This window comes from Martes martes (genome assembly GCF_963455335.1).
Source record: "Martes martes genome assembly, chromosome: 2".
NCBI lineage: Eukaryota > Metazoa > Chordata > Mammalia > Carnivora > Mustelidae > Martes > Martes martes.
Window position 1 is genome coordinate 58153229 of NC_137889.1, and position 14050 is coordinate 58167278.

General features: G+C 35.2%; 1 protein-coding gene across 10 annotated transcripts in view; it reads right to left on the reverse strand.

Annotated features, from left to right (window-relative positions):
- Positions 1-14050, reverse strand: part of HMBOX1 (homeobox containing 1) — a 196659-nt gene that overhangs the window by 107006 nt on the left and 75603 nt on the right. For all 10 annotated transcript variants that reach the window (XM_080797802.1, XM_080797800.1, XM_080797805.1 and 7 more), the window contains exons 2-3: positions 13205-13284; positions 868-1344 (exon numbers count right to left, since the gene is read on the reverse strand). In XM_080797802.1, the coding sequence (XP_080653928.1) occupies positions 868-1344; positions 13205-13227 (500 nt within the window). In that variant the 5' untranslated portion in view covers positions 13228-13284. The remainder of the gene's footprint in view (positions 1-867; positions 1345-13204; positions 13285-14050) is intronic.

Here is a 14050-nt window from a genome sequence, read left to right on the forward strand (position 1 = left end):
TTCCTTTAACTTTAAATAAAGTTCCTATATTTCAAAACGAAAACTATCCTTTTAGATTTAGCTCAAATTCATCCATTCATTTAACATATTAAACCCTTACCATGTGCCAAGGATAATTCTAGATCCTGGAAACACAACATTCAAATAAAACACACGTTTACTGGCCTCACAGTATTCCAGGTCCAGTGTGAAGCCTCTCCTAATTACCTCTTTTGAAAGTGGACTTCTTTCCTCAGTGTTTAAAACAACAAAGGCTTACATTTACCTTGTAATACATAATATATATACATACATATGTGTGTGTGTGTGTGTATGGCATACATTAAATTAGAACTCTGTGTATGTATATATATATGTATATACATACACACACATATATATGTGGTATCTATTAAATTAGAACTTTAGCTTCTTAGGGATAGAAACCATGTTTATTTTTCTTCCAAAGAACACAACTTTTTATATAATAGGTGCTCAAAATTATTTATTGTGGTATGTCAGAGTAAAAAACTGTACAAATTCTTATCATGGTAAAATCATCTTTTCTCTCAAAACTCTGAGGGCTGGAATGTGTTAGCAATTCAGGAAATTCAGATGTTAGCAATTAGTACTATAAAGAGAAGGTTAACTTCTGCTTTGATAAACAGAATGGAAAAGGCTTATCAGGCAGCAAAGAGAAAGGGCTATGGTAGAGAAGACAAAATTTGAATTAAAATCATAAAACTTAAAAATATTTTCTTTCACCTCCAACAGGAGGAGGAGTAAATCATAGTTCTTACAGGTAAGTAGCTGAAATACAGTATATTACTCAAAACCAATCTAAGAACACACAAATTTTGGGGACTCTGAGTAAGCAAAAGAACTAACCTCATTAATTCCTCCACTTTATCATCTACATCTAGGTCCTCTTCTGAGGCTTCAAAACTGTATGACCTCTGACCCATGCTGTTTGCATGGTATCGAGTGGGTGACATTTTTCCATTGGATGTGGATAATCGCTCGTTATTCTCCCTCCCATTTTGATTGGTAGTGCAAGGCTGTGGGGAGGTATCATAACTGTTGCTAGGAGATGGGGACATTCCAGAATGCTGGGTCTGTGTGGAAGCTGTAGCTGTGGACGAAGATGCTGCAACATTGTTGGTACTATTCCCATAAGAACTTCCTCCATAGCTGGACCTTCTTCCAAACTTGTCACTATGCTCTTGATCAAGACGGTCCAAAGTTTCCAAGGCATGGAGAATTTCATGTTTAGTCATTCCAGTACGCCGAAGGCGTTGAAGCAGATCTATCTGCTCTATGGTAAATCTGGGTTCATCTGTATAGTGAGACATGGTTTCCAGCAAACTAAAAAAAAAAAAAAAAAAAAAATCCTTTTATTTATAGCATGTATCAAAGAACATATCATTATAGAGAATGCTTAGGAGAAGATGCAAAATATTTCTACATCAATTTCTTCACTGAAAATGATTAACACATTATTATTATAATAATTATAATAACAGTTATTATCACTCCATGCTAAAATGTTTTTGTTACGGCAAACTGGTATAGTTACTGAGTTTATTAGCAGACGGACATTAGGTGTAACATAAAACCCAATTTCTTTTTTTTTTTAATATTTTATTTATTTATTTGACACACAGAGAGAGAGAGCGAGAAAGAGAGAGAGAGATCACAAGTGGGCAGAGAGGCAGGCAGAGAGAGAGATGGAAGCAGGCTCCCTGCTGAGCAGAGAGCCTGATGCGGGGCTTGATCCCAGGACCCTGAGATCATGACCTGAGCCAAAGGCAGAGGCTTAACCCACTGAGCCACCCAGGCGCCCCAAAACCCAACTGCATATGGCATAAAATTTATACTTTCCTCAATCTGGTAAATATCTGAACCAAAATTTCAGTTATGGCAATAATCCCAAAACAGCAGATTAGATACATACACTTTTAATCCTAGCCTAATTGTGATTACTCATAGGTGGCTTTTCCATCTCAAATTCATTACTCTACAGTAGAGTACCATTAATGAAAAGTTGTTGCAAAAGCAGTTTATATTATCTTGTTTTACTAAATATCAGCAAAACTAACCTAGGAAGTCTGTTATCTTCATTTAGTGCAAACAAATGACTCGGTAAGGTAAGCCCAAGCAAATACTAATAACCGGCAAAAATATTTAAATGGCAAAGAAGGTACATAAAAAAAAACTTACTAAGTACCATTTCATCCACCACTTAGCAATTTCATTTAGTATCTCATCTCTGTAATGCATTCTCTCTTAATAGTTATCCTGAGAAGTGGACCTTTTCATGGTTGTAGCCAAACTATTCATTTTTCTTAGGAAATTCCTTCCATATCATGTTTCCTTTAACTAACACAAGAAACCAGCATGCCAGAAAATGTCAGCGTTATAACAATATTAATTTTAAGCAAATTATCCAATTTAAAAATTCTCACTACTTGAATTCCTTTCTTATAAAACCTGACTTTCCTAATTTAAGATTTTTTTAAAAGGTTTTTATTTTTATAGCTCAAGTGCCAAAAGGATGTATGGCATACAGTAAGTTCTTAATAAATGTTTGCTAATGGAAGGAATTTTCTCATCCTTTACATGTAAACATCAGTTCTGGGTCAGTTCCCCACAGCTGTTCAAAGTCTGTTTCTTCATCCCTCTGTACTAAAAATTTACTGAACATTCACTTCTAGGCAGGCATTGGGCAAGAGTTTCATAGAATGTAATTTCATCTGATCCTCACAACTCCCTATGGCAGACTTTTAAAACTCATATTAGTTGACTGATCATTGAGGAAACGAAGTCTGAGTGGTTCTGTACCTTGCAAAAAATCTGATTTAGAGTAGAAAAAAGATTTAAACCTAGATCCTACTGATTACAAAAGCATATGTTATTCTGTTTTCCAACATATAGCAGAACTTACTGGAATCCTATGCTTTGGGATATAGGGTCTTGAACTCTTTTAAGTCTCCAGTTAAAACCACTTGGGTAAAATCACTCTACTGATGGACTCGAGGTCCTAGAAATAGGTTTTTTAAATTTAAATCTTTGCTCCATCTGGAATTTATATTTACTTAATGAGTGTGAAAGGATTTGGGCTTTAATTTTTTCCACAAATTGCATAGGTGGCTTTACTGAGTAATACATCTCTTCTCCTCTAATCTGAAATACAACCTTTTTCATATACAGAATTTTCACACAAATCTCTATCTACCTTTGGATTGTCTATTCTATTCCACTGATTGTGTTGCCTTTCAAATCCTTCTAAAAATGAGCAGGCAAAAATCTAGAATTTTTATGTGAGATCTCCACTTTTAGAGACAGGCTAATTAAAAATAAAAACAAACACATTTTGTGGACCCCAAATAATAATAATGTTGCAAGCCATTTGTGGTCATAGGTCACATCTTCTCCTTTCTTCCAATACTCACTGTGACAAGCTATCCATGATACAAGTCCTATTTTCATGATTTTTACATTCTTTCTTGATTGCCTGGGTTTTTTTTCTCCAACATTTTATAATGAAAAACATAAAACATACACAAAAACTAAAAGAAATCTGCAGTCAACAGTCACATACTATATTTTACTGTTAACATTCTACTTGCTTTATAACGTTAACTACCCCTTCCCTTATGTATCCATACCTATATTCATCTTACTTTTATGCATTTTAAAATCAAGTACAGACATCTGTATACTCCCTCCTAAACACTTCCACACGCATTTTATTAACTAGAACTCACTATTTGTAGGTTTTTTCTTTTGAGGTAAAATTTACATTAAAAAATACACAAATCTTATGTTTAACATTCTATGAGTTTTGAGAAGTACATGCTGTAAAAAAGAAATATATAACTTGTGAAAATGCCTATGAAGATACAGAATATTACTACCATCCTAAGAAGTGTCCTGTTGCCAGTTAATCCTTGGCCCCTTCTCTCACAAGGAACCCTGCTCAGATTTTTCCCACCACAGATAAGTTTTCCCTGTTCTAAAAATTTATATAAAGGGAATTTCTATGTACTCTCTTCACTCAGCATAAAGTTTTTGAGATTCATGTCCAATGTAGTGTGTATCCGTAGTTTGTTCCATTTTATTACCGAGTACTACTTCATTATAGGAATATACTACATGTTTGTTTGTTCATCCTATTTTAGACACATGGACTGTTTCCAGTCATTAGCTATTCTAAATGTTTTGGCTGTGGGGCACTTGGATGGCTCAGTCAGTTAAACATCCGACTCTTGGTTTTGGCTCAGGTCATGATCTCATGGGTTGTGGGGTTAACTCCCATGTCAGTCTCCCGGTTCAATGAGGAGTCTGCTTGAAGATTCTCTCCCTCTGCCCCTCTCTTAGCACATGAACTCGTACTCTCTCTAACTCAAACTGATAAATAAATCTTTAAGTTCTTTGCCTATTACAATTATACTTTACTACTTGTTAGCTTAATATATTCCCCTCCCTAATATATCATCATCTAGTTGGGAGAGAAGAGAAAACTGCAACCAGAGTAACTCGTTTATTTTTTTCTCCTGACCCATTTCAAAAGAACAATACACCTGGCTTAACATAAATGATCTATTATTAAAATGCTATGCAGTGCTGGTAATGTTCTGTGATCTATGTTAGTTATATTACACTGGTATATTCATTGTGAACATCCACCAAACACTGACTACTGATTTGTGTGTTTTTCAGGAGGTATATTAGGCTTAAATAAAGTTTGTTGTAAAAGCTATGTGAACATTTTCCAAGGGGCTTATAAGAGATACTTAATATTTTAGTTTCTGTTACAATCTTTAACCATTTGTCTGCTCTATCAATGCTTAGTAATATACTAAATCCAAATCCTAGGAACTTCTCTTTAAAAGCAGATGCAAATCTGTTCCACTGGTCGATGTTTCTGTTTTTACGCCAGTACCATGCTGTCTTGGTGATCACAGCTTTGTAGTAAAGCTTGAAATCAGGTAACGTGATGCCGCCAGTTTTATTTTTGTTTTTCAACATTTCCTTAGCGATTCGGGGTCTCTTCTGATTCCATACAAATTTTAGGATTATTTGCTCCAGCTCTTTGAAAAATACCGGTGGAATTTTGATCGGAATGGCATTAAAAGTTTAGATTGCTCTAGGCAGTATAGACATTTTAACAATGTTTATTCTTCCGATCCAAGAGCATGGAATGGTCTTCCATCTTTTTGTGTCTTCTTCAATTTCTTTCATGAGTGTTCTGTAGTTCCTTGAGTACAGGTCCTTTACCTCTTTGGTTAGGTTTATTCCCAGGTATCTTATGGTTCTTGGTGCTATAGTAAATGGAATCGATTCTCTAATTTCCCTTTCTGTATTTTCATTATTAGTGTATAAGAAAGCCACTGATTTCTGTATATTGACTTTGTATCCTGCCACATTACTGAATTGCTGTATGAGTTCTAGTAGTTTGGGGGTGGAGTCTTTTGGGTTTTCCATATAAAGAATCATGTCATCTGCGAAGAGAGAGAGTTTGACTTCTTCATTGCCAATCTGGATACCTTTTATTTCTCTTTGTTGTCTGATTGCTGTTGCTAGGACTTCTAATACTATGTTGAACAAGAGTGGTGAGAGTGGGCATCCTTGCCGTGTTACTGATCTCAGCGGGAAGGCTGCGAGCTTTTTCCCATTGAGGATGATATTTGCTGTGGGTCTTTCATAGATAGATTTTATGAAGTTCAGGAATGTTCCCTCTATCCCTATACTTTGAAGCGTTTTAATCAGGAACGGATGCTGGATTTTGTCAAATGCTTTTTCTGCATCAATTGAGAGAACCATGTGGTTCTTCTCTCTTCTCTTATTGATTTGTTCTATCACATTGATTGATTTGCGAATGTTGAACCATCCTTGTAACCCAGGGATGAATCCCATCTGGTCATGGCGGATAATCTTTTTAATGTGCTGTTGGATCCTGTTTGCTAGGATCTTGTTGAGACTCTTAGCATCCATATTCATCAGGGATATTGGTCTGAAATTCTCCTTTTTGGTGGGGTCTTTGCCTGGTTTGGGGATCAGGGTAATGCTGGCTTTATAAAAACAGAAACATCGACCCATGGAACAGATTAGAGAGTCCAGATATGGACCCTCAACTCTATGGTCAAATAATCTTCAACAAAGCAGGAAAAAAATATCCAATAAATGGTGCTGGGAAAATTGGACAGCTATATGTAGAAGAATGAAACTCGACCATTCTCTTACACCGTACACAAAGATAAACTCAAAAATGGATAAAAGACCTCAACATGAGACAGGAATCCATCAGAATCCTAGAGGAGAACATAGGCAGTAACCTCTTCAATATCAGCCACAGCAACTTCTTTCAAGATATGTCTCCAAAGGCAAAGGAAACAAAAGCGAAAATGAACTTTTGGGACTTCATCAAGATCAAAAGCTTCTGAACAGCAAAGGAAACAGTCAACAAAACAAAGAGGCAACCCATGGAATGGGAGAAGATATTTGCAAATGACAGTACAGATAAAAGGTCGATATTCAGGATCTATAAAGAACTTCTCAAACTCAACACACAAAAAACTGATAATCATATCAAAAAATGGGCAGAAGATATGGACAGACACTTCTCCAATGAAGACATACAAATGGCTATCAGACACATGAAAAAATGTTCATCATCACTAGCCATTAGGGAGATTCAAATTAAAACCACATTGAGATACCACCTTACACCAGTTAGAATGGCCAAAATTAGCAAGGCAGGAAACAATGTGTGTTGGAGAGGATGTGGAGAAAGGGGGACCCTCTTACACTGGAGGTGGGAATGCAAGTTGGTGCAGCCACTCTGACACAGTGTGGAGATTCCTCAAGAAATTAAAAATAGAGCTTCCCTATGACCCTGCAATTGCAGTACTGGGTATTTACCCCAAAGATACAGATGTAGTGAAAAGAAAGGCCATCTGTACCCCAATGTTTATAGCAGCAATGGCCACAGTCGCCAAACTATGAAAAGAACCAAGATGCCCTTCAACGGACAAATGGATAAGGAAGATGTGGTCCATATACACTATGGAGTATTATGCCTCCATCAGAAAGGATGAATACCCAACTTTGGTAGCAATATGGACAGGACTGGAAGAGATTATGCTGAGTGAAATAAGTAAAGCAGAGAGAGCCAATTATCATATAGTTTCACTTATTTGTGGAGCATAACAAATAACATGGAGGACATGGGGAGATGGAGAGGAGAAGGCAGTTGAGGGAAATTAGAAGGGGAGGAGAACCATGAGAGACTATGGACACTGAAAAACAACCTGAGGGTTTTGAAGGGGCTGGGGGTGGGAGGTTGGGGGAACCAGGTGGTGGGTATTGGGGAGGGCACATATTGCATGGAGCACTGGGTGTGGTGCAAAAACAATGAATACTGTTACACTGAAAAGAAATTAAAAAATTTTAAAAAAAGCAGATGCTAAATGACAAAAACAAATGTAAACATATTACATGCTCATGGATTGTGAGAACCAACACTGTTAAAATGTCCTTACTGCCCAAAGAAATCTACAGATTTAATGCAATCCCTAATAAAACACTAACAGCATTTTTCACAAAACTAGAGCAAATAATCCTAAAATTTGCGTGGAACCACGAAAGACTCAAATAGCCGAAACAATCTTGAAAAATATAACCCTAGACTTCAAGATACACTACAAATCACCAGTAATCAAAACAGTACAGTACTGGCACAGAAATAAACACAGAGATCAATAGAGCAGAATAGAAAGCCCAGAAATAAACCCATGATTACGTGGTTAATTAATCTTTGACAAAGGAAACAAGAATATGCAATAGGAAAAAAATCGCTTCAACAAATGGTGTTGAGAAAACTGAACAACTTTACATGCAAAAGAGTGAAACTGGACCACTTTCTTATATCATACACAAAAGTAAACTCAAAATGGATTAAGGACCTAAATGTGAGACCTGAAACCATAAAAGTTGTGGAAGAGAGCACAGACAGTAGTGTCTCTGACATTGGCCATAACAACATCTTTCTGGATATATCTCCTAAGTTAGAGGAAAAAAAAGCAAAAATAAACAATTGGGACTACATCAAAATAAAAAGCTTCTGCATAGCAAAAGAAACAAAACTAAAAGATAACCTCTTAAATGGGAGAAGAGATTTGCAAATGATAGACCCCATAAAGGGTCAGTATCCAAAATATATAAATAATTTACACAACTTAATAACAAAACCCCCAAATAATCTAATTTAAAAATGGGCAGAGGACTTGAACATACATTTTTCTAAAGAAGACATACAGATGGCCAACAGACACATGAAAAGATGTTCCACATCACTCATCACCATGGAAATGCAAATCAAAACTATAATGAGATGTCACTTCACACCTACCAGAATGGCTAACATCAAAAATACAAAAAACAAGAAGTATTGGTGAGGATGTAGAGAAAAAGGAATCTGTGTGCACCATTGGTGAGAATGCAAACTGGTGCAGCCACAGTGGAAAACAGTATGGAGGCTCCTCAAAAAATTAAAAATAGAACTACCCTATAATTCAGTAATTCCACTACTGGGTATTTACCCAAAGAAAATGAAAACACTAATTCCAAAAGATAGATGTAGCCCAATGTTTACTGCAGCATTATTTACAATAGTCAAATTATGGAAGCAGCCCAAGCATCCACTGTTAGATGAGTAGATAAAGAAGATGTGCTGTCTGTGTGTGTGTATATATATATATATATATATATATATATATATATATATCTACATATATATATATGTAGAGAGAGAGAGAGGAATATTAGTGATAAAAATAATGAAATCTTGCCATTTGCAACCACATCGATAGAACTAGAGTATAACGCTAAGTGAAAAAAGTCAGAGAAAGAAAAATATCGTAATTTCACTCATGTGGAATTTAAGGAACAAAACAAATGCACAAAGAACAAAAGAGACAAACAAAAAAACAGACTCAACTCTAGAGAATAAACTGCCAGAGGGGAGGTGGGTGAGGGATGGGTGAAATAGGTGAAGGGGATTAAGAGCACACAGCATGATGAGCACTAAGTAGCATACAGAATTGGTGAATCACTATATTGTATATATGAAACTAAGACAACACTGTATATTAACTATACTGGAATTAATATTAGAAATTAAAAAACAAGGGTACCTGGGTGGCTCAGTCACTTAAGTGTCTAGCTTTGCCTCACGTCATGATCCCAGGGTTCCGGGATCAAGCCCCACACTGGGCCCCCTGCTCAGGGGTTCGTCTGCTTGTCCCCTCTCTCCCTCCCTCTGCCCCTCCCCCCTGCTTGTGACACACACACTCTCTCAAATAAACAAATTCTTAAAATCTTTTTAAAAATTAAAAAATAAATAAATGTAACTGCCCAATCCCTTTAGTAATTGAAATAATTTACCCCTGAATTTATTGATTTATTAAGTTGAGGTTTCTAAACATTATTCTTTGCCCTTGTGAATAAAGTAGATCTGTCCTTTGCTAACTTCAGTCTTAATGCTTTCAAAATATTTCATAAACTACCTTAGTTTAAATGAGACTTCATAAACTGTTTTTATCATATGGACAAAAAAAAATCAAAGCTGATTTTTTTCCTATTTATTTTCCTATCCAATTATATCAGAGCAGGTAGTACCTGTATATAATTCCTTAAACCTTTTTCCATATGGAGCAGCACTCTGATAGCATAAAACTAAAATAAATTTTATATGAATTTAACCTGTTATTGAAAAGTACCATCCTAAGCTTGGATTATAACTATCAAAACTAATGATTCCACAGTATCTGGAACAAGTTAGTATTTTATGTCATTTCAGATTCACCATGGGAAACACTTTTATTTCAAAAGCCCTAAAAGGAGATAACAGAACATATGAATTATTTTTTTCTGCCTAGAGTGTCTCACTGTTTCCAACTATATGTTCTTGGTATTGCCACTAGTAATACCCCACCTCCTGGCCAAAAGGATGGGTACACAAGGAAGCCAAGCCTTGCCCTCCTTAAAATATTTAGGTTAGATCAGGCGGAAAATGGATAGTCACTATAACCGTGCTCAGTTGCAGAAAGATATTAGACGGACAGGTTCCTCACCATGTGAAAGAAGTGACTTTGTAGGAGAATAAAGCAGACATGGTAGGAAATGCAGAACAAAGGAGAAAGCAAAAACAAACAAACAAACAAAGGAGAAAGCTCTGCAGTGTTCATACTCTTTGTTCTAATAATTCCTGGGTCCGTGCCACATCTCTGTCCTTCTTGCTATGTTATGTAAGAGCATAAATTTCCCCTTATGCTACACTTGTTTAAATTGGATGTTTGTGCCTTGCACCAAGAGAGGTCCCTAGTACAAAGATAAATCTAATGTAAAAAGATCTACAATTGCTAAGATGGAATGTATGATCACTACAGAGTAGAATGATAATGGCATAATGACCAGGATCAAATCATGCATATGATGTTGAACGTACTATATTTCACTGAGAAAATGCCAAGATTAGAAGTTTTCATGGATATCAAGAATAGTATCTCCATGTGCATTAACATAAAAAAGATACAGCCTCTCATTTCTACACTTTGTTTCTCATAACTTACCTAGTTTAAGCATGTAATCCTGAAATTATGGCAGTAAATGACATACAAAGGTCATTTAAGTCCATGATACCAGCAATTCTTTTATAACAGGAAAAGATAACATGTAAAAACTGAATTAATTTTCTTATATAGCACAAGAACTGTTCACAGGATAAAGAAGGTCTTTCACTTTAAATCACTAATCTGAATGCAGACACAGGCACAATAATTGAAAATGATGTTAGAAGAATTTTGACACTGCAGTAACACAGCCAATGTTTAAAGCATAAAAGAACAATTAAATTCAGGAATTATGGCTCAGTTTATAAACTGATATTCCAAAAGACTATACTATCGGACCATAATAGTAAACCTATTTTATAATCAATTTTATCCCTACTTGGATTTGTACCTAAATCCTTCTTAGATCAGCATCTGGTCCAGAACACTTACCTAAACTAAATTTTACAAACATATAGAGCAAAGAAGGTTAAAGCATTTACATATAATTAATCTTGAAATTACATGTGCAAAAATGACATTACTACCTTACTTGTAAAGCATTAATAGTTACTAAGATCTTATTAAAATAACTGCGTTTGGCATTTTCTTCAGCTTGATTCTCTTTGCTATCTTTTTTATCTAGAATGACTAGGAAAATTTGACCTACTTATAAGTTAGTTTTGTTTCACATACTTGGTATTTACTGCATGATGATTTAACGCATTCTAGAGTTAATCATAATATTCATCAACTAAAGATGTACTCGGGCTCTTCTTACTATTTGTGGCACATTAACCTCTTTCACAATTATTATTACCATCAAAGGAGTGGGAGTCTTAAAGCTTAAAAATGATAAGAAGTGAGAATAAGTAAGAAATGAAGATTTACTGGGGCCTGAGCTCAACAGTATGATAAGATGATTCTGTAATTCAAACCAATAGGAGAACTGACTAAAACAAAAGAATAGAGGTTATGACTACAAACGACAATATAAGATGTTCTTTTCATAATAAAAAGACTTTGAGAAAAATGAGATTATATTCCAATGTGCCAATCACACTTTATAACAGTTATTTTTAAATTAACACTGATGAAGACTGAAATTTTCTTCTTGTAACCACCTTACACATGTTCAGGAGAAAAAAAAATCCAAGTCAAAATATGCAAGTTTATAGAGGGAAATATAAAGTAGGTGTGCAATCAGAAAACTGGACACCATTTAGAGACTAAGTCATTCATTCAACTAACATTTACTGAATATACCCTATGTGTCAGACCATGTACTTGGCAAAAAGGGTGCAACAAGGAACAGATCAGGCAAAAACTCCTGGTCTCATGACACTTACATTCTAATGGCTATTAAAAACAGCCATTAGCAAGTGCCTCATTAAAAAAAAAAAAAAAAAGGAAATTAAGGCCCAAAGTATGCAGTGCCTTGCCATGTCCCAAGGATATAGCTATTTAGTAGAAACTCAGGCTAGAGTTCACATCACCTGGGCCTAATTCCAGAGACTTTCTGATACATGATAGTCAGTGAGAGAGGGGGAAAAAAAAATTTTTTTTTGAGAGAGAAAAAGACTTTAATGAAAAACCCAAATAATAAAGAAAATCTATGTTAATGTCTACTTACTGGATTATAGAACTGTCAAACAAAATGGAAGGAATTTAATCGAAACATAGTACCAAATTTTAGAAAATACTTATGCTAAAGGCACTCTGCATTAGACTCTAAAGATGCACTTAATGAGCTAATAGATACTTTATCTTCTCTAATATCTGAAATTCCCGGAATACTTTTATTCAGGGGCCTATTTAATACGAACTAGTGGTTACAGTTCATATCCTAGCACAAAAATTCTCAACATAATACCACCATCTCCATTTGTATTTTTTGCCTGACTCCAAAGAAAGGCTACCAATGACATTAGCTAATAGGCTTAACTACATTATTATCTCCAGGAGGTAAAGGAAAAGGGCCAAGGTGCTTAGGAGTTTGCAAACAAAGGCAGGGTTAGGGTAACATGCTTCTAACATTCTGCCTGTCACAAGGAATCTAACAGTAGCTAGCCATCTATTCTGCAAGCTTCTTTTTTCTTTTTCTTTTTTCTTTCTTTTTTTTTACAAGCTTCTTTTTCTTTAAAGATTTTATTTATTCATTTGAGAAAGAAGGAGAGTGAGCAGGAGCAGGGATAGGGGGATGGGCAAGCAGAGGGAGAAGCAGACTCCCCGCTGAGCAGAGAGCCTGACTTGGGCTCAGTTGGGCTCCATCCCAGGACCCCGGGATCATGACCTCAGCTGAAAGCAGATGATTAACCATCTGAGCCACCCAGGTGCCCCTATGTTGTAAGTTTCTAACCTATTAATAAGCAGTTTGACAAAATTAGTAGTTTTATGTTAGAATTGAATGTCAGATATCAAAGTTGAAAATAAATGGTAAAAGAGAAAGTTCATAGATTTGAAAATTTATTCCTTCCCACTATGATTATGAAAAAATTCTTTCAACTCTACGAATCCCTGCTATCATTTTTTGGGTTGTAATCATAATGATTTCTTCACTGTATTAAAAACAATTGGAAAGATAAAAATTAAGAAATGGACGAGATACTTACACCACTGGGAAGGAACTGAGCATACTTTACATGAGGTGAATCAATATCCTTCCTAGAGATGATCAGCGTTATTAACCATTCTGTAGAATAAAGACAGAAAAATTCAGAAATACTCATTAATCAAATGTTGATTAAAAATTTTAACTATATAACTAAAAGATATTAACAGTCAACATCAGCTAACCATGTTTTTAAAATTACCTTGTACTTTTAAGATGAAATCTTGGCTTGAAGCAAAATTTAAAAAATAAAAAAATATTGATAGCTTTCACAATTACTCACTTGGAAAAAGTAATAAAATCACAGTCCTGATTAAAAAAATATTGATAGCTTTCACAATTATTCACTTGGAAAAAGTAATAAAATCACACTCCTGATATTTAATGTTATCAGACATCACCCAGGGAAAAAGATATAAATGTGTGATGGAATGTATATATTACTAAGACATTTGAGAAAACTGTTTGATAATAGTTATCAGTGCACTTATGCAGCACCCTATAAGCAAAAAAACCCACCACAAAATGAATACAGCTAAAAGTCTTAACTGTGGGGTAAATTTTGGGGTCTAGTTCCAAGTATACTAGTACTTAATATCTTGAGTAACTTAATTTCTCTAAGTCCTAATTTCTGCATCTATAAAATAGGGATGATCAATAACTACTTTAAAGAGCTACAAGAAGTTAAAACATTTTTTTAAAATGGTGATGAAAGCACTTCACAAGCTATCAAGAAGCAGGGACTATTATTACCAATTTAAAAGGGAGATTAGTGTCCATGTTACTTTAGATTACTGAGCACAGTGTAAGTTAATAATAGAGTGAGTCCAGTACTTCTGTCTTTTGA